This window comes from Zootoca vivipara, chromosome 6 (genome assembly GCF_965207765.1).
Source record: "Zootoca vivipara chromosome 6, rZooViv2.hap1.1, whole genome shotgun sequence".
NCBI lineage: Eukaryota > Metazoa > Chordata > Lepidosauria > Squamata > Lacertidae > Zootoca > Zootoca vivipara.
This window is the reverse complement of record NC_142589.1, coordinates 15,174,679-15,194,917: the sequence shown is the minus strand read 5'-3', so window position 1 is coordinate 15,194,917 and position 20,239 is coordinate 15,174,679. Positions and strand designations below refer to the sequence as shown.

General features: G+C 45.9%; 1 protein-coding gene across 1 annotated transcript in view; it reads right to left on the bottom strand.

Moving 5' to 3' along the window:
- LOC118086429 (tyrosine-protein phosphatase non-receptor type 11) overlaps positions 1-20,239 on the bottom strand; it is a 54,194-nt gene that overhangs the window by 8,483 nt on the left and 25,472 nt on the right. Inside the window, exons 2-9 of the mRNA XM_035118023.3 lie at positions 16,269-16,391; positions 10,537-10,731; positions 6,695-6,887; positions 5,713-5,832; positions 5,404-5,517; positions 3,987-4,083; positions 3,537-3,616; positions 1,266-1,421 (exon numbers count right to left, since the gene is read on the bottom strand). Of these exons, the coding sequence (XP_034973914.1) occupies positions 1,266-1,421; positions 3,537-3,616; positions 3,987-4,083; positions 5,404-5,517; positions 5,713-5,832; positions 6,695-6,887; positions 10,537-10,731; positions 16,269-16,391 (1,078 nt within the window). The remainder of the gene's footprint in view (positions 1-1,265; positions 1,422-3,536; positions 3,617-3,986; positions 4,084-5,403; positions 5,518-5,712; positions 5,833-6,694; positions 6,888-10,536; positions 10,732-16,268; positions 16,392-20,239) is intronic.

Below are 20,239 nucleotides of genomic sequence, written 5' to 3'. Positions count from 1 at the left end.
CCAGAGGTTTTTAAACAGAGGCTGGAAGGCTATCTGTCAGGGGTTTTTCAGCTGTGGTTCCTGTATTGTACAGAGATAGAGTAGATGGATCTTGGGGTCTCTTCCATCTCTACAATTCTCTATAATCAATGCAGATCTCCATGTGTTGCCTTTCAGCTAGGTCTACTATTTTCTGTGCTTGTAAATGGGCACAATATTTGCAGTATCTCAGAGCTGACTGAAGTTGTAGTTTCCGTCGTACACAACAGAACTTGCACCCTGTTCTCTTGAAATGAAAGCACCTTGTTTTCTGGTGCTCCCCAATGCTTAGCTTTGGAGCATACGGAACAATTCCTCCTTGGTGTTCTCTTGCACACTTTCCCCAGAATGACCCCAGGAGCCTATCCTTACTGGCTGACTCACTTCCTTACTCTCTGATTGGCTCCCATCAGCCAAAAAGGGTGAGAATGGCTAAAAAATCTCCCCCCTTCCATGCTGTGATTGGGCAAGCTCTAGGATCCTGGAGACAAGGACCCTGCTGCACAAATTGTAAGGGATCTTCAATTCCCACAATCTGGACTGCTACATCGCTGAATAAGATGGTCCCTTAACTATCTGTTATCCATGAAAGAGGAGGAAAAAAATATAAGCTTGAAGTGGTGGGTGGGTGGGGGCAGGCAATGATAGCATCCTATGAACAACAAGTTTCCAAACAGAGCTGGAGGGTACCAAGGAAGTGATTATGAACACCACGATTTCCCTTTATCGTTGCTGGTAATGAAACCAGCATTTGGAGAGGCATCCATTTGTGCGCAAGGCTGTTAATAAGGCTCTCAGCCAGCATGGCAATTACCGGCTGGGTTCTGTGCTGGCTCCCTTTCAAGTCTCCGTTTGAAGAGGCTGTTCAAGCTCATCATCAGCTAATTATAACCCACTTGCTCTTTCTGACATGCAGAGGTGGGGACAAAAATTAAGAATGACGGAGCCCTGGCCAGCTCATCCAAGTCGTACTTCAAACCAAAAAGGTTATGAGCCACAGCACAACTTCTGACACCATCGGAGCACCACTTGACATTTGGTCGGTGGGTTGTGGGAGCATGCGTGTAGAAACTAGCCTACTCTGGAAAGGTAAAAGTCGCATTTGTTGCTTTGCCGACTTTTGCCTCTGACTCTTTCCCTCTGTGGCACGTGGCCCTCAGAAGGTTGCTGGGAAGGGAATGTGGCCCTCATGCTGAGGAAAAAGCCCCCCCCCGGCCCCTGCACTACTGGGTTGCTGAATGGCTCACCCTCCCTCGCTCCACTTCTTTGGTCGTCATGACAATGACGTGAGTGTTCTCTTGGTAGACCATCGCCCAGAAGTCGTTCACTGTGGTTTGGAGGCAGCCCTGGGTGGCAATGTAGACTTTGCTGTGTTCAGAACTCTTCCCGTCTTCGAGAACATTCTAGAACAGGGCAGGGGGTGTTGGTAAGTAAGGGAAATGGAACACCCACACCCACAAAAAAAGAGATTGGTGAATATAACAGAAAGACAAGCCCTGATGGATGACTAGCTTTGTTGTGCTCATTTAATTAATTTAAATTTATTAATTTCACCCACTGAAATCAATGAACATGCCTAAGTGAGGTCCATTAATTTCAGCAGGTCTGCTCCAAGTAAAAAGGAGTTGAATGTCACCCTAAATGATCGCGCCCCCCCCCATTTTAATGTATTTGATGATTAAATTTTGACATCCAAAGCTACAGCCTCTTTACTGTACAAACACATTTAAAAGGGGGGGGCTATGTAAAATAATAAATGAAAAAGTTTAATCACCTCAGCTAATAAATAATGATGGTGATGATATTAGGGTCACAGAGTTCCCTGTACTACATGTGGGTTTACATTGCCTTGCTGGTCCAATAATTTATAAAAGACTCCATTTTTCCAACAATAACAAAATCATCTGATTGTCTGGCACGCTAAACTTTTAAACGAACAGAAGCCAAAGTATTAGGCTGACACGAGTGGTACCTTGGATGTTGAACGGAATCTGTTCTGGAAGTTCGTTCAACTTCCAAACATTTGGAAACCAAAGCGAGGCTTCTGATTGGCTGCAGGAAGCTTCTGCAGCCAATCAGAAGCTGTGGAAGCCCCATCGGACATTCAGGTTCCAAAGAACATTCACAAACCGGAACACTCACTTCCGGGTTTGCAGCATTCAGGAGCCAAAACGTTCAATTTGCAAGGCGTTCGGGATCCAAGGTACAACTGGACACCGACAGCTGAAATGGTACATGTTTAGATTTAAAAAGTAGAATTTAACAGAACTAAAAATAATTCCCATGACCCTCTGGGGGAAGCCAGGACCACTAAGTTGATCTAACTGAGCACCAATGTGGCAAAAAGGTAAAGGGCCCCTGACCATCAGGTCCAGTCGTGTCAGAGTATGGGGTTGCGGCGCTCATCTCGCTCTATAGGCCGAGGGAGCCGGCGTTTGTCCGCAGACAGCTTCCGGATCATGTGGCCAGCATGACAAAGCTGCTTCTGGCGAACCAGAGCAGCGCACAAAACGCCGTTTACATTCCCGTCGGAGTGTTCCCTATTTATCTACTTGCACTTTGATGTGCTTTCGAACTGCTAGGTGGGCAGGAGCTGGGACTGAGCAACGGGAGCTCACCCTGTTGCAGGGATTTGAACCACCGACCTTCTGATCAGCAAGCCCTAGGCTCTGTGGTTTAACCCACAGCGCCACCAGGGTAAGGCAGTAGTTAAAAGCAGGAATGGGGAACCTATCCTCGCCCAGAGGTTGGTGGACTACAACTCCCATCATGCCTTGCTTTTTGGCTGGGCAAGTTGCGGCTATTGGGAGTTGAGAGTCCAAAAGCATCAGGAACAGGGCGGTCCAACATGTGGTCTCAGCACAAATTACCCATCAAATTTTGGCACTGTGTGGGCTGTGAGTTCCATGTTGAAGTACCTTTGCAGCCGACTTGGTTTGAAAAGTTGGACTGCCCTAATTTAGAGTGCCAAAGTTGGGGGGGCAGGAGGACCCAATATCTTACCTCTCTGCCCAGCATACTGCTGAGAAAGAAAGGCCCTTTGTCCATGTTCAGAGACACCTGCAACTTTGCCTCTACTAGAGCCAGGGCCTTTTCAGTATTGGCCCCAACTTGGTGGAACGCTCTTTCCCAGGAGACCAGGGCCCTGCGGGATTTGTCATCTTTCCGCAGGGCCTGCAAGACAGAGCTGTTCCGCCTGGCCTTTGGGTTGGACTTAGCCTGACCCCTGTGTTTTCCTCCCTCATGGCCTGGATTTATGGACTACTTGAAATGAGGCTGCATTTTAAATTTTAATACTGTACTTTAATTATTATTTTTTATGTTTTATTGTGGTTTTGTTGGTGTGAGCCGCCCTGAGCCCGGTTTTTGACTGGGGAGGGCGGGGTATAAATAAAATTATTAATTATTATTATTATTATTATTATTACTATTATTATTATTTTGCCACCCATTGCTTTGCAGGTTAAGAGCAAGTCCTCTGGCCCTCCCCTCTCCGACATCAGGCCTTCTCTGCTCACCTTAATATAATTGGCATTGATGTAATCGGAACCCGGGACACTCTCATCTACGTCTCGGAGAGCCACTCGCGTCGTGTCAACTACACAGAGAGAGAATCATGGCGTGATATTTTGGGGAGAAAATTGCAGCAATTCCCAGATGTATTTATAGGTTGTCTCCTGAACAATCCTCACAAATGACCATGCAAGGTAGTTTATGGCGACACAAAAAAAGTGTGTGCGTGTGCGCACACACACACACACACACACACACACACTCACACGTCACTGTCCCAAGGTGGTTGAGTCCGGATACAAATGAAATGCTCTAAGAGCCTAATCGCTCCACCACACCAGACCCATTGCTCCGCCTACTCTTGCTTCAGACTCCGCCCACCACTGGCACGCGGCCCTCGGAAGGATGCCCTGGACAGGATGCGGCCCTCGGGCTGAAAAAGCTGTGATGCTTACAGGGAAGGATGTTTTTGTAGCGGTTCTTCGCTTTGTTCTCCACACGCTGACCCTCTTTCCGGGGGTAGAGGAACTTGCATTCCTGTTGCTGCAGCATCTGCAAGGGCAGGAACAATAAAGGGCGAAAGCTTGCTTTTTTATTTTATTTTTTTAAAAAAACACTTCGCATCCGCAAAGCGCTTTCGAAGAGGGAGTGTAAATCTTGAAGTTAAATCTGTACAAGCCACCTGCAAGGTAGGTCAATATCCCCAGGATTGCAAACAGGGGGCGCTGAAGTATTAAAAACCACTACTGTAGTTGCCTAAGGGGCCTCATTATAGCAAAGTGCAATATCAGAACTGGACTGGGAATCTGTTGGCACAGAGCGGGCATAGCTGCCAAGTCTCCTGTATTCCCCGGGAAACCCCCGTTTTTCCAGCTGTTCCCAGCCGAAGAACAGATTTTATTTGTATTTCCCCGGTTTATTCTGGCGCGGCGGCCATTTTGGAACTGGGCACAGCAGCATCAAAAGTCACTTCTGAGCATGCTCCGCCCAGTTCCAAAATGGCGGCAGCGCTACTTCCGGTCTGCTACTTCCGGTCCGGTCCCTTATTTCTCGGGCTGGAACTTGGCAGGTATGAGAGCAGGTCAGGAGGGGATCTCCTTTGGGTGAGAGACAGAGGCGAGCAAATGGCTCGCCCTGGTGAGCAATGGGATGGGGACTGCTGTCAAGGCGAATTGGTTACATTGAAAATTGTTCTCCTCGCTCTTCCTTTTCTCTCGCTTTCTCTTTCTTCAGGTTTCTCCTTTGCTTGTCTTTTCTTCCTTCTTTTTACTCTTTTAGACTAAAGTAGCTGTTTTATCTCAGCGTATTATAGAAATATAGTTTGTCTTGGGTATGCATTTTTGTGTATCTTTGAATAAGTATCAATAATAAATTCATTTAATAAAAATAAAGGGAAATAGTTGGACTTACAACTGTTTAGTTCAGTTCTATGACGGACTTGTTGATTTATTGATGGTTTCTTTACTTTTTTATTTGCAAATTTAACAAAATTAAAAAGAAGGAAATATAAAAAGGAACAGAAATATTTCTATTTTTAATACTGTTGTTATTCTTATCATTCTTAACCCTCCATGACCTCTCATTTGTTTATGGTTAAAACCATTTTATTTCAGGAGGCCTTTGCAATCAAAAAAATTTCTTTCTGATGATGATCTTTGTTCAAATTTCTGAGGTTCAAAACGTGGCTCTACATTTTTTCTAATGTACATATATTTCTTGCTTTAAGCTGCTTTTAGAGCTAGGATGGTAAAATGTAGGATATACATGTTTAAAACAAATAAATAAAAACAGATGGGGTATTTGCCAAACTTGGTGTTTTTTGTGTGTGGAGTCTGTAGTTTTTGTTATCCAATTCTCGTTTTTCCTGTGTACCTCAAACTCCTCCCAGAAGCCTTGCTTGGCCTTCTCGCTGTGGTCTGCCATTTTGTTCAGTTCCTTTACGCGGTTCTCGATGTTAGCGGCAATGATCCGTGTGGCATTGAAAGGCTGCAAGACAGGGATGCGCAGAAGACAACCTCACAACATGAAGGGGCCAAGAATAGAGAGGGGGGTTGAGTTGGGGTGGCGGGGAACCAGAAAAAGGACATCCCTGAAGGACACAGCGAGGGCAGGCCCCTTCCTCGGATGGCGTCTCCAATCAAGGACAACTCAGTCCCACCTAAATAACTGTTGCCATGTTACCTGTTTCAGGTGTACAACTGCCCCGGACTTCTCCACCATGGGGTTTTTCTTGTAGTGCTCCACTAAGTCCGTGAGAGTGTCAAAACGTTCGCCACCCCCAACGTCGTATTTTCCATCCAGCTGTGGAGGAAAGGCAGCGTTATGGCTGCAGAAACGAACACACACAGAGAGTGTGCAGTAGAGGCAGAACAAGATGTGGACTAGGAAAATGTTGACTCAAATCCTCACTCCGTACATGATCTCAGATCTCACCTTGGTCTAATTCAAAAGGCTGTGTAGTGCAGCGAAAAGCATGTTAGTCGAGGGAAACCGAAGTTCAGCCTCATCCAAGATTTGTTGGATGAGATTTGGTTACACTGAAAACTGTTGTCCTCGATTTGTTGCAAGGATAAGACTTACTTGTTTTTTGAGGGTGGAAGGGGAGAAAGGAACCATTCGTGCCATTTTTTATAAATCTAATCAAATCCTGTCTATACATATACATATACATATACGAGAACTGTTGGTTTGCTTGGCATATGAATTTCACTTATGAAATATTTTGCATAATGTTTCCTGAGATCAAGGAGCAGGGCTTTCGTCTACGTTTGGGTACAACTGGGTGCCATTTTGAATCAAGATGGCGGACCTCACCTCACAAATGTGCACTTTTTTGTGGTGGGGGTTCTTAGAATCTCCAAGCGACACTGGATATGAGACTACTATTATAATAATAATTTAGCTCACCGCAATTGCTAATTTTTTAATTATTATATTTAGTGATGAAGGCAGAACAGTTATTGCCATTTTACGGTCTGGAGAGTTCATTGGCTCAAAACAGGCGAATGGCAAAACCTTTCACTGTAGCATCAATGCCTGTCCGTCAGCACAATGGATTAAAGCTCAGCGACAAGGAGAAACTTCATGTTGGATTCCCACCCCCCACCCCCGGGTAGATTTAACTAGAAACCTCTGAGGAATGTCTGCTTTCACAACACCTTACCTGGTACCGGATCATGATGTGAGTCACCCGGGGCTTCCGGTCCCCCGTATCAGCTTTGTCCTCGTTCGTCAGCACCGACAAGACAAAGTCTCCCGGCTTGCTCTGGCTGCCCCTCACCAGGAAGCTCCCGGGCTTGCCCTTCTCGGTGAGGAGCTTCTCTGCTTCCTTGCCTGTCAGGTGGCCGTGGTACCATCTAGGAAGGCAAAGAGCTTCAGGGAGAGAGTTTGGGGTGGTACAGTGGGCCAAGAGATCAGGAGTTATGGCCAACTAAGTTCTTAAACGAGTATGATTATTTATTGACTTTATATACTGCCCTATACCCGGGGGGGGGGGGGTCCTCAGGGCAGTTCACTGAATAAAATCAAGATATAAAACCAGAAGATACCTAATAAAAATAAAAACAACAACCCAATAGCCCACCCCCCAAAAAAACATTTTAAAAGGGCATAGGACAGGGGTCAGCAAACTTTTTCAGCAGGGAGCCGGTCCACTGCCCCTCAGACCTTGTGGGGGGCCGGACTATAATTTGAAAAAATATATGAATGAGTTCCTATGCCCCACAAATAACCCAGAGATGCATTTTAACTAAAAGGACACATTCTACTCATGTAAAAACATGCTGATTCCCAGACCGTCCGCGGGCCGGATTTAGAAGGCAATTGGGCCACATCCGGCCCCCAGGCCTTAGTTTGGGAACCCCTGGCATAGGATGTAAATCAGATCAACCAAAGGCCTGGTTAAAAAGAAACGTTTTTGCCTGGCGTCTAAAGGTTTTATAATGAAGGCGCCAGGCGAACTTCCCTGGGGAGAGCATTCCACAGACAGGGAGCCACTGCAGAGAAGGCCCGTTCTCCTGTTGCCGCCCTCCAGACCTCTCGAGGAGGAGGCACACAAAGAAGGGCCTCAGAAGATGATCTCAGGGTCCGGGTAGGTTCATATGGAAAGAGGCAGTCCTTGAGGTACTGCGGTCCTGAGCCCTTTAAGGCTTTATAGGTCAAGACCAACACTTTGAATTGGGCCCGGAAACTAATTGGTAGCCAGTGCAGTCGGGCCAGGATCGGTGTCATAGGCTCAAACCGTCTTGCTCCGGTGAGCAACCTGGCCACTGAATTCTGCACCATTGAAGTTAATGGGCAGGAACACAGGACACTGATACAGAATCGGACCCCTGGGTCCATATAGCTCGGTATTGTCCACACTGACTGATTGGGCATCTCTCCCAGTCCGGCCTGGAGAGGTCGGGGATTGAACCCGGGCTCTTCTGCATGCAAAGCAGATGCTCTGCCCCTGAGCTCCAGCCCTTCCCTGGACCAAAGACAGTCATGACTCCTAGCAACAATGGCAATGGTCCACCCTCCACTGTCAAGAGGCAGTAGACCTCTAAATACCAGTTCTTGGAACTACGTTTAATCATAGTTCAATTTCATATATTTTAAAGGACTTTGGCAATCCCACCTGCTATTGCACCCAATGTGTTTTGACTATACTGTATGCAATTTTGGCTTTAGGCATGATGCTTAGAATGCAACCTCAGCGTTAAGTTAAGGTGTTACTAAGGATACAAAGCGGAGCTGGAGAGGGGTGTGGCCTGGGGAACATGGGTGTGGCTTAGTAGGGGTGTGGTCTGGAAAGAACCCCAAGGGCTATCCTGGCCTGCAATTCGCTTTCATGCCTGCTTGCATCATGGGGGTGCAAGTGTATAAGGGAGATAAAAGGCAGTCCTGCAAGCTCCACCCCCTTTTCCTTCTAGACCAGTCATCCCCAAACTGCGGCCCTCCAGATGTTTTGGCCTACAACTCCCATGACCCCTAGCTAAGAGGACCAGTGGTCACGAGTGATGGGAATTGTAGTCCCAAACTTCTGGAGGGCCAAAGTTTGGGGATGCCTGGTCTAGACCCACCTACTGTTGACCAGTGGGCCTCACAGATGTGATGATACACGAGGCTTTAGCTTGCTTCTTCATATATATATTTTTTACACACATACCTACTTTTATTATTCGTATCTGTTCATGACATATATAGTAATAGTAATCGTAATAGCCTGTCCACTATAAGCATAGGGGAGAAACTGATTATTTTCATTTTAGTGAGAAGATACCCAGTTCACACTTCTTGAACCAATTCACAAGCCAAAACCCAATATTATTTCAAAAATTCTATCCTCCCCGAATTTTGCAATGCAACGCTCCATCCAAATAATGCATATACCGGGAGGGAAATGTGTGTGTGAAAATAACACAAGGAAAATGCATTACATTAGGAGAGAAGTTGCAGCAAAAATACTGTATATTAGTTAAAACTGCATATAATAATGCATGAAAACGCTGATGGATTTTTATGGGGTGGGGAGATCACCAATTGCTATGGAAATGTGGAGAACTAAATGGAAAACTGGAAAAATGAGAAAATGAGAAAAAGCATGATTGACAGATTCCTTCATCCTGACTGCACACTTGAGGAAGACACCAGCCTCCAACTTGCCCCATAAGGAAGGTCTCTCTTTCTTGTAAGCTTGAACCTCTACCCCTTCATCCCTAGATGGCGCCATCAGCCTGTTTTGAAGAGTGACTCTCTTTCCCCACACAGCCAAAAAAAAACCTGGGTCCTAGATGTCCCCATCTTTATGTCATCAGCCCTGGGCTGTGAAGAAATATGGGAATCAAGAGATGGGAACAAGAGTTAAGCAAACACCTGGAAATCAAGGCCCCATCTTTATGCTGTTGTGGCTTCCCCCAAAGAATCCTGGGAGCTGTAGCTTGTGGATTGGCGCCGAGAGTTGTTAGGAGACCCCTATTCCCCTTATAGAACTACGATTGCCAGATCTCCATGAGAAAACAGATGGATAAACCACTCTAGGAATTTAAACTAGCTTTTTAACATTTTTAAATTAATTTATGTGTAAATCGCCTTAAGACCACGGTCCAGAAACTAATTAATAAATCAACAATTACAATGCTTAATTGTAGCTCTGTGAGGCGACTGGGAGTCTTGTAACAACTCTCAACACCCCTAACAAACTACAACTCCCAGGATTCCTTGGAGGAAGTCGTGACTGTTTAAAGTGTTACAATACATGTACAATAAAGATGGGGCACAAACTTGCCAACAGACCCAGGGCCTAGGTCTGGTATCGCCAAGCAGATGCCAGGACCCCCCAGAGACTCCTGCCCTGTTCTCCTCCCCATTCATTAATCTTCTTCCTCGGTGTCAGGAGGCTGCCATTTTAAATCCCCCACAAAGCCCCAGAGCGATTCTACACCAGAGGCATTGTGGGAAATAAACATGGTGCCCACCTGATCAGAAAGTGCTGGGTAAGCCTAAAGGAGGCGTCCAACTGGTACAGGAAGGGGCCCTTGACACAGCACCATGTTGAGAGCCACTTCTATAACAGACATGGAGAACCTGTGGCCCTTCAGATATTGTTGGACACCAACATCCATCATCCATTATCAGAGGCTATGCTAGCTAAGGCTGATGGGAGCTGGAGTCTAGCAACCCCTGGAGGGCCACAATCTCTGGAGGCCTGTGACCCTCTAGGTCAGGGTTTCCCAAAACTGGCTCTCTAGCTGTTTTTGGACCACAATTCCCATTATCCCTGGCCACTGGAGTCCAACAACAGCTAGAGGGCCACAGATCCGCCAACCCTAATCTAGGAAGCAGCAGCAGAAACTCTGATTCTTTGCATTTATATGACACTTGAAGTTCAAAGCAGTTTACACGCATGTTCCGTCTCTCTCACAACCACCCTATAAGGTAGGCCAGGACGGTGCTCAGGGAAGGTCGGTATGAGAACAGAGCATGCAAACAGGGCTCGATGTGGGGCAGGAGCTCCCGGCTCACCTCTCCGAGGTGGGATCTTGGCAGTTGAGAGGAAACTTCAGCTCGATGATGTTGCTGTTCTTTTCCCGCAGGAGACCCTGCTGTTCGGTGTAATATTGGACCAGCTCCGCCAACGTGGCAAACTTCTCCCCGCCATACAGGTCGTAGTAGTCCCCGGAGTTCTGGATTTTGATGTGGGTGACTTCGTCATTCCTCCTGGAGCCGGAAAGTGGTTGCAAGTGGGAGAAAGAAGAGAAGAGAATTTGAAATGCTGGGTATACAGACTCTATATACAAAAACGTCTAGGCACAGGAATAGCTTTTTTCCTTGTGCCATCAAATTGTTGAATCTGTAGTTGTGGGTGGAAGGGAGGCCAGTTGGTGGTATGGGGTCTTTTCGCTGTGCTGTTGTATTGTGAGAGGAATAGTGGTTGTACGAGGTACTCCCCCCCCTTTTCTTTACATTGCAATGTAGTTAAAGCAAAATTCCAATACTTGGCCAATAAATTATTCTATCTATCTATCTATCTATCTATCCAAACAAAAACATCATATTCAGTGACCTATCAAACAACCAGCCCAAGGGCAAATGAAGGGTGGGCAAATCCATTGCAGTTCCCCCCCCCACAACTTTAGGTTCCCTATATTTCCACTTCTGTTTGTGAACTTTGGGGGGGGGATTAGAATCATGAAAATTGATCGGCATTTTAGGGCACACTTTGCACTACCTAATATACATATTTTTTGCAAGGTGGTTTCCTGTGATATAAAGCATTTTTCCATGTTATTTTCACCAATATATGCATTTATTATATGCACTCTTGACCCCAGTACTGTATATGCATTTTTGCACATGCCTACAGTCTCCAGCGTGGTTTAATTACCAGTCCCCCTTCCCTGGGAAACGTAGTATTGTGAAGGGAACAGAGGTTCCCTAACCATTCTTGGCACCCTTAACAAACTACAGCTCCCATAATTCTTTGTGGGAAGATGCAACTGTTCCAAGTGACATCGTGACGCTTCAGAGGTATGGTGTGAATGTGGCTTTGGGTTCAAAACCCCACCAAGCCCTGAAGATTATGTGTCACTCATTGTCACTCTACCGAACAGCGTTCTTGTGTGGAAAAATGGGGTGGTGTGGGGGAGGAAAAGTGGGGTCTAAAAATGAGCTAAAAACTGGTTGTAACACCTGTTTGCAAAACAAACCCTGGAAGCAAGAGGCTAGATGGGGCAGGGGGCAGAGTATCAGGTTGCCATTCAGGTGCAAATCTTCAATCGGCCTTGAAGCTCTTTGAGTGACTCTGGGCAGTCTTTCTCTCTCTCTACATGCACACTTGTTGTAAAGACAAATTTGGTATGTGTGGGGTAGAATCATGCACGCTGCTCTGAGATTCTTGGATCAAGTGCCAACACCACGGACTTCCCTGTTGATGCTCACAGGGCCTTTTCAGTGATGGCTCCCTGGTTGTGGAATGCCCTTCATTAACCTTCAGAAGGAAATACATTCCTGCTCCCCCTGACTGAACAACCCTGTTCCTGGCAACCCCGAGATCTCCAGATAGAAGAACGTTCCTGACACTTGCTTTTAGACCAGGCACCCCCAAACTTCGGCCCTCCAGATGTTTTGGACTACAATTCCCATCTTCCCCGACCACTGGTCCTGTTAGCTAGGGATCATGGGAGTTGTAGGCCAAAACATCTGGAGGGCCGAAGTTTGGGAGTGCCTGTTTTAGACGTTTGCAATTGTTTTTTTTTTTTTTTGTAGAATGCTTTCATTTGTTTTAGAATGCTTTCTTTTTAAAAAATTGTGTATCTGTTTGCCGCTCTGGGCTCCCAGGGGAGGAAGGGAAGGATATAAATTCAATAAATAATAATAACTAAATAAAAAGTGGAATAAACATCACCATCAGAATATCGACACAGCCAGGAGGGTCAGAAACCAATGCAGGGTTTTGTTTTGTTTAATGTGCATTTTTGTTTTTTAAATAGTATTGGCATTTGTCAGCACTATGAATAAAGATTCTGAATATAGGTCTAATTCAGTATAATAAGGCAGTTTCCTGTGTTCCTAAATGAGCCCAGCTCTTAGGAAGAGTCCCCTGCTGCCCATCTTACTGGAGTCCCGAGACTGGGAGTGACCAAATTCACTGGCCCACCAAGCTTTTTAGAAGCAGACAACCCCTCCTAGACTGAACTCATCCATCAGGCGTCTGGAGGCAAAGGGGCCAGCTCAGCAGGCAGGCAGGCAGCCTCTTAAGTGCCTTTAAATGCAATTAGCCTCCCTCCTCTTAGGAAAGCCAGGGAGGGGAGGAAAGGGCAAAAAGGGTCTCCAATGGGACTGTGCTGGTGCTCTCAGCACTGCTAATAGCCAAATGGGATTAACTCCTTCAGCTCTGGAAAGAAGAAGACAGAAAGTTGCCGCCTTGCTCACAAACCACTGTTTTCATCCTAACTGGTTTGATGAAGTTTTTTAAAAACGGAAAGCATATTACAGGGTGTCCAGCATCCCTCTGGGGTATCAGAGACCAGTGTCTCTCTCTGCATTATTATTGTCATTGTTAAAGCTTTTTAATGATGCAAAAACTAATCTATATCAAAACAAAAGCAGAAAAAGGAGAGAGGGAGAGAGGAGCATGCATGGGGAGAAAAAATTAGAAAAGAAAGAAAAAAGAAAAAGTGGGAGGGAGGGAAGGAAGGAAGGTGGGCTTCCAATTCTTCATCTGTCAGTTACATACAAAGAATTATTCAAAACCGTTGCTGCACAGTAAGATTCTACTTTCCAGAAACGAGTATTTTTTCAATCTTCAAACCCAAATATCGCAAGTTTGCAGACCAGAGACTCTCCCAGATGCCAAGGACTGGATTGGGGGCCGTCTGCTTGCAAAGGACTGAAACTATGGAACTCACCCCCACAGGAAGCAGTGACGGCACCCCAACTTGGATGGCTTTATAAGCAGATTCTCTCAGGGAGTAGAGTGCCACTGGTGGCTGCAAGCCACGCTGGCTCTCAGCTGGAGGTAGCAATGCTTCTGAACCCCAGTTGCTGGAAACCACAAGAGGGGAAAAGGGCTTGTGTGCTCAAACCCTGTTTGTGGGTTTTCCCACAGGCATCCGGTCGGCCACTGTGAGAACAGGATGCTGGGCTAGAGGGGCCATTGGCCTGATCCAGCAACCTCAGCTTTCATCCTGACATCTCGTATGCTCATTGACACGATTGCTCCTGAGCGATCCTGGAGCATTACTGAGCCGTGAATAAATGTGGTAAAAGCAAGGAAAATATTTTTAAATGGGGTGGCTATGCTAACACCTGGGGAAAAAAAGTGTGCAGTTCTAAAACCGGGGTGCGGGGGTGGGGAATAGAAGAGGAAATTACCCACAATCCTTTGCAAATGACCAGGACACCACACCAATGCTTCTCTGCCAGAACCGCCTACATCTAAACACCCGACAATGCTTCCGTGGAGTCACGCTCAATTTGTTTGATGCCAAAATCGCTTCTGCACAAAGAAGGGACACCTGTGGCCTCGCCACAGAGGCAGCTATTGAGCGAAGGCGGCAGGGTCCCTCTCCAAACCAGCAGCTGGATTAAATAATTACATGAAAACGGCTGTGGCTGCAAATTTCGCTTCGCGGGAGAAGAACCTCCCTCGCCCTCAGATCCGTCTTGGCGTGGTTTTAGAAAGGAAGACGGCTCTCTTTCCGTCTTTCTCTGAAGCACACAGCTGCAGCTGCTAATTACCTCAAAAGCTCTCCGAGATATGAAAGCTGAACCGCCAAGAGTGCCGGGATGGGGTGCCCTTGCCCGCCAATTGGCAATAAATCCGTGCTTCCCTCAAAAACACATACAGGTGTCTCTATCCCTACCGTGTTTGACGGAGGCCAAAACTGTTCTTTGTAAGACACACGGTGGAGGGGGGTTGGGGATTGTTGTGCTCAGCTGCTGGTTGGAGCTCAAGACAGCGAAGGGAGCGGTAAAGGGGACTGCAGGGACTCGAGTTCGAATCCCGCCCAACCTAACCCACCTCGCAGGATCGACGCGACGAGAGAAGTATAGGAATAAAAGTTTCACAGAATTGGCTGCTAGGTAGGAGAACAGACATCAGAGAGATGAGCATGAGGCTGGAGATGCAGAGATGTGCTTGCTCTGTGCAGGATCCCAGAGCGGCACCTGATGGAGAAGCAAGGTCTCTGGGGGTGTTAATGCTGCGAGTACCTCCATCCTAGGCTTAGGGCTGTATCTATGTGTAACTAAAACCATATGTCCTACTACAGGCACCAGAGTCTCCACTGGTCCATTCCAAGGAAACCAAACTTTCAGATAGCACTGCAACTCTTGGGAGTATTTCAAAACTTGGAGATTTTAGGGCGGGGGGGCGGGGAATGGAACAACAACAAAAATACTCCTGGACCTGCTTAGAATGTAAGCAAATAGGGACCACTTTCACAAAGGGAAATTTCTGTAGCCGTGTGACAAGGTGCAAGCGGAGGCAGACACACTATTATCTAGCAATATCTCCTCCCCACACCCCCTGAAATAATCTGCATTATAGCTGCAGGGAAGAACAGGAGACCCGCTCTCAGAAAACATCCCCTGTTTTCCGTGTTAAATGGATTTCTCGTCCAGAGTCTCTTCAAGCTCCCTTTCCTTGGCACTTGCCTTTCCCCAAAGGCTGGCTTGCGGCCCAAACACCTCTTACAGAAATGCACAGAGCACCAATTCCCGCTCTTTAAATTATTTACCAAGATCCAGCTACAGCTGTAAGTGGATAGGTTTATTCCCCCCCCCCTCCCCACAAGCAGCTAAACATTCAGAGGTTTGGAAAGATCAAGAGGGATTTTTCCAAGCCGGCGACTCTGCCCCGAGATCACAGGATGGTTTGGCAGCAGCCCCGAGGAAGCTGGCCAGCTTGCTGCTGCAGGAATGCTAGAACCCCATGCAGAACGTGCCTCTGAGCATGTGCAGAGCACCTCATCTCTCACACAAGAGTTCTTTTTCACCTGATCAAAACAGTTTCGTTTTGCAGGACCCGAGTGCAATCGCACTCTCTTTCTCCTGCAACTTTCAAACAAAACAAAACTGGTATTCAGATGTGTTTCTGCCTCTGACCACAGAAGCAGATCATTGCCAATCCTGGCTAGCAGTCACTGACAGCCTTCCCCTCTATTAATCTTTCCACTCCTCTTTAATAATAATAATAATAATAATAATAATAATAATAATAATAATAAATTACAGTATTTGTACCCCGCCCTCAGCTGGGCTTAGGGCGGCTTACATCATAAAACTAACACAGTATACAAAGAACATACAAACAGGCAATCGGTTAATTAAAATACATCTTTAAATTAGTTCCGAACAAATTAAAATCTGGACAGATGGCAGTAAAATCATCCCTAGCTAGCAAGACCAGTGGTCAGGGATGATGGGGTTTGTAGTCCCAAAACAGCTGGAGACCCAAGTTTGGGAAACACTGGTCTAAAACTGACCAGCAAAGTCTCTCCAGGATTTCAACCCTGCCTGGTCAGATCTTCTGCATGCAGAGTAGCAGCTCTGCCACTGGTCTTTCCATCCTTTTTGCGGGTGAGCAGAAAAACTCTGAATGTCTGATGTGTACTGAGGGTGAGGGCACACCAAATGTTTCGATATTGCATTAGGATTCGTTCTACTCAGAATTTGTTCCGCTGAGAACATTGCGCCATGCTATTGGTTCCAAGCTGCCCCCCCCCAAGTTGTTGTTTTTGAACATTTAATACCTGACGGATAAGGTGAAGTCTCCTGGGTTGCTTTTACTAGGCCGGGCTAAAAAACTCCCATGGACTCCTCGGGTTAACAGCAACTTCTCCGCTTCAATGCCATTGATGTTTGGGTGAAACCACCTTGAGGGGGGTGGGAAGACAAAAGCAGAAGAGAACCACAGCATTAATAAAAGGTTGGCACAGGGACAGGAGATGGATACACACTTAAGAAGTGTCCTGCTAGATCAGGCCAAAGGTCCACCTAGTCCAGGATCCTGTTCTTACAGTTGCCAACCAACAACAGCAACTCTCCCTTCTTGCAATTCCCAGGAACTGATATTGGGCAGTATCCTGCCTCAGATGCTGGCATACAACATAGTCATTGTGGCTAGTTGCCACCGACAAGCCTTACCCTCCATGAATTTATGAACTCCAATTTAAAGCCATCCAAGTAGAATATAAAAAGTTGGACCAGGTCAAAAATTCCACCTAGTCCAGCATGCTGTTCCTACAGTGGCCAACTAGATAACTATGGGAAGCTGGCAAACAGGACAGCAAATCTCCCCACTTGTGGGTTTGTTGTTGTTTAAAGGGAATGGAAAGTTAGACTCCTTGCCTCTTTAACAATCGCACCTGAGCATTCTCACTGGAAAGCTTTCGGAAGTCCCTCTAGGTTGGTATCTGGGCAGAGACTTAAAGAGTCTCTGTGTGCATCGGATGAAACCAGGTCATCGCGGCAGTGGCTCATTGCTATCAAATGCGATGAGCTCACGGGTGGTTCTACGTCCTCTGGGCTTCCCCTAGGCAGATGCAGTCTTAATATAGATCACACAAATGATTATTTTGCATAGATCTCCGGCACCTGTGGCCAGCATTGGCTCGGATCCCCTCCCATGTCCTGCCTCCCAAACCCATTTGCTGATTGTTATTATTTCATAACGCAATAAAATAAGGAGAGCTCTATGTGATGGGAATGTAAAATTGTTAAAAACCTTTGGGGAATGATATACAACGAATTGAAAAAGATGTTTAAAATAACAGTTGTAAAAAAAACAACAACAACCAGAAGCCTTTTTGCTAGGCATTTCAGGTCAAGAACAATGGCAAGGAAAATGGAAAATATTTCTGTATGCTACAACAGTGGAAAGAATTTTATTAGCTCAAGGATGGAAGAAAGAAGAAGTAACAACGAAAGAACAATGGCAAGAAAAATGGATGAACTATGCAGAATGAGCGAAGTTAACAGATAAACTGCATGAAAAGGACAATACAGACTTTTTAAAATGAATGGGAATCTTTCACAATTTATTTACAGAAACAACATGAAGAATTGGACTCATTGGCAGGTTTTGAATAAACACCCACAATTTTATTTAATTAAAACATGGAGGAAGGTAATGTAATGACATTTTATGTATATTAACATGCAGAAGGTAACAATTTTTGTTTCAGGCCAAGGACCCATCTAGGCCAGCATCCTGTTCTCACAGTGGGCATCCATAAGCCTGCAAGATGAATTTGAGCACAACAACTCTCCCCACTTGTGATTCCCAAGAGGAAATATTGTCTCCGAATGGTGGTAGAACATGGGCCGTCATGGGTAGTATCCATTCATGTCTTTCTCTGTCACAAATTTATTTCAGCCTCTTTTAAAAGCCAGCAAACTTGGTGGCTTATCTCTACTTCTTGTAGGAGTGAGTTCCAGAGGAAACTAAGGGAATTGCTATCTATTCCCTTAAGGAAGGGGGGTGGTTTGTAGGTCAAACATCATCTAGAGCAGGCATCCCCAAACTGCGGCCCTCCAGATGTTTTGGGCTACAACTCCCATGATCCCTAGCTAACAGGACCAGTGGTCGGGGAAGATGGGAATTGTAGTCCAAAACATCTGGAGGGCCAAAGTTTGGGGATGCCTGATCTAGAGCAGTGTTTTCCAACCTTGTGCTTCCAGATGTTTTTGGACTACAACTCCCATCATCCCTAGCTAGCAAGACCAGTGGTCAGGAATGATGGGGATTGTAGTCCAAAAACAGCTGGAGGCACAAGGTTGGGAAACACTGATCTAGAGCAGGAATAGGCAAACTCGGCCCTCCAGATGTTTTGGGACTACAACTCCCATCATCCCTAGCTAACAGAACCAGTGTTCAGGGATGACGGGAGTTGTAGTCCCAAAACATCTGGAGGGCTGAGTTTGCCTATGCCTGATTCACAGCACCCATATAGGACCATTGCTCATGGCAGCTGGGGATGTGGGGAGCTGTTGTCTCAAGGGACACAGGTTCCTATGGAGCACAGAGCAGGGCTGATTCCAAGTTTGATGGGCTCCTTTCTACCTCTGTGTACCCCCTCCTCATAGGCCCACCTGACAGCGGTGGGCAGCGGCAGTACTCTGAATGAGCCACCATTTTAATTTGCCATGATGCCCACAGAGCAACACTGTCTCGGGGAAATGCGGGAAATTAAGATGGCGGCACTCAGCTGCTGAGTCTTGGTTTAAAAAGGGGTCCAGGGTTGGGGTCAATAACAATGGGTTGGGATCGAGGATTGCTGGGTGCTGACGCCAGGTCAGATACATACGGTAGTGTTAAGAGAGAAAAGCATGTCGGACGTGGCATTTGAGGGGGTGAAATTTCTTCAGTGAGTGGTCTTAAAAATATGCTTTGGCGTATAAGGAATTCAAATCTGCTATTATTTTTGTGATTGGACAACATTTAGCTTAGTAAGTCTACATTTGTTGAAGCAGCACATAAAGTGCTTTCAGAAAATGGAAGAAATTTAATTTTACCTTCTTAAAATGTCAGGTAATGCTAAATAATATAAACAATAATATACAGTTGTACCTTGGATGCCTAACACCTTGGTACTTGGGTGTTTTGGCTCCTGATCGCCGCAAACCCGGAAGTGAGTGTTCTGGTTTGCGAACGTTCTTTGGAACCTGAACATGCAAGGGGGTTTCCACAGCTTCCGATTGGCTGCAGGAGCTTCCTGCAGCCAATCAGAAGCCGTGCTTTGGTTTCCAGATGTTTTGGAAGTTGAACGGACTTCCGGAACAGATTCTGTTCGACTTCCAAGTTACACCTGTATAATACAAATGAAAAACTTGGCAATCATGTTTAATGATTTCTGTGCAATCTTACACACATTTTACTTACCAATCAAAACTAAATTATATTAATTTAACCCAAGTATCTTTTGAATTCCCAAGTCATGTTACAACTTTTTAGCACCGTCATTTGGGGAGTTTGAAAGTTGAAAAATTCAACACACCCTAATGTGCAAGGGTCAGTGAGAGATTCCCTCTTCCCCTATACAGATATCCATCAAAGCCAGGTCATTTTATTTTCTGTTGTAGCACTTTGGAACTCCCTGTCTATTGACTAGCCACCAATGTTAGTCCTATATAGATTACACCCATGGAAATGAATGAACTTAAGTCCATCAATTTCAAGCTACTCTGAAAACAACTAGCCCTGGATATAACTAACCCTCAGAATGCAAACCTGCCTTCGATCTCCATTTGCTTCCAGTTGATTTTAATTCTCTTTTAAGCATTCTTAAAATACATCCTTCAATTGATCATGTTAACCCTTACATTTTTATTTCATAAACCACTTAGAGCTTTGATTATAAGCAACCACTGTATAAAGTCTGAAATAAATCTGCAGTGCCGCTTCCACCCTAATGGACCAGTTTGCCTGACACACAACTTCATCTACAGAGCAGCTGGACCTCGGAGACCAGAGTTCAAATCCCCACTTGGTCATGAAGTGAACTGGGAGTGGCCAGCCTAACCTACCTCACAGGGTTGTTGTTGAACTCCATGGAGGAAAAGGTGGGGATATCAATGCAACCCATCCACAAATAATCCATTGACCAGCCCGCTATCACTCCATTGCAGTCGAAAAACTAGGAAAGGCATCTGACCATCACACAGCGAATGACTCTGTTATGTACTGAGCTGAATCCTAGAACAATAGGATTCAGAATCAGCG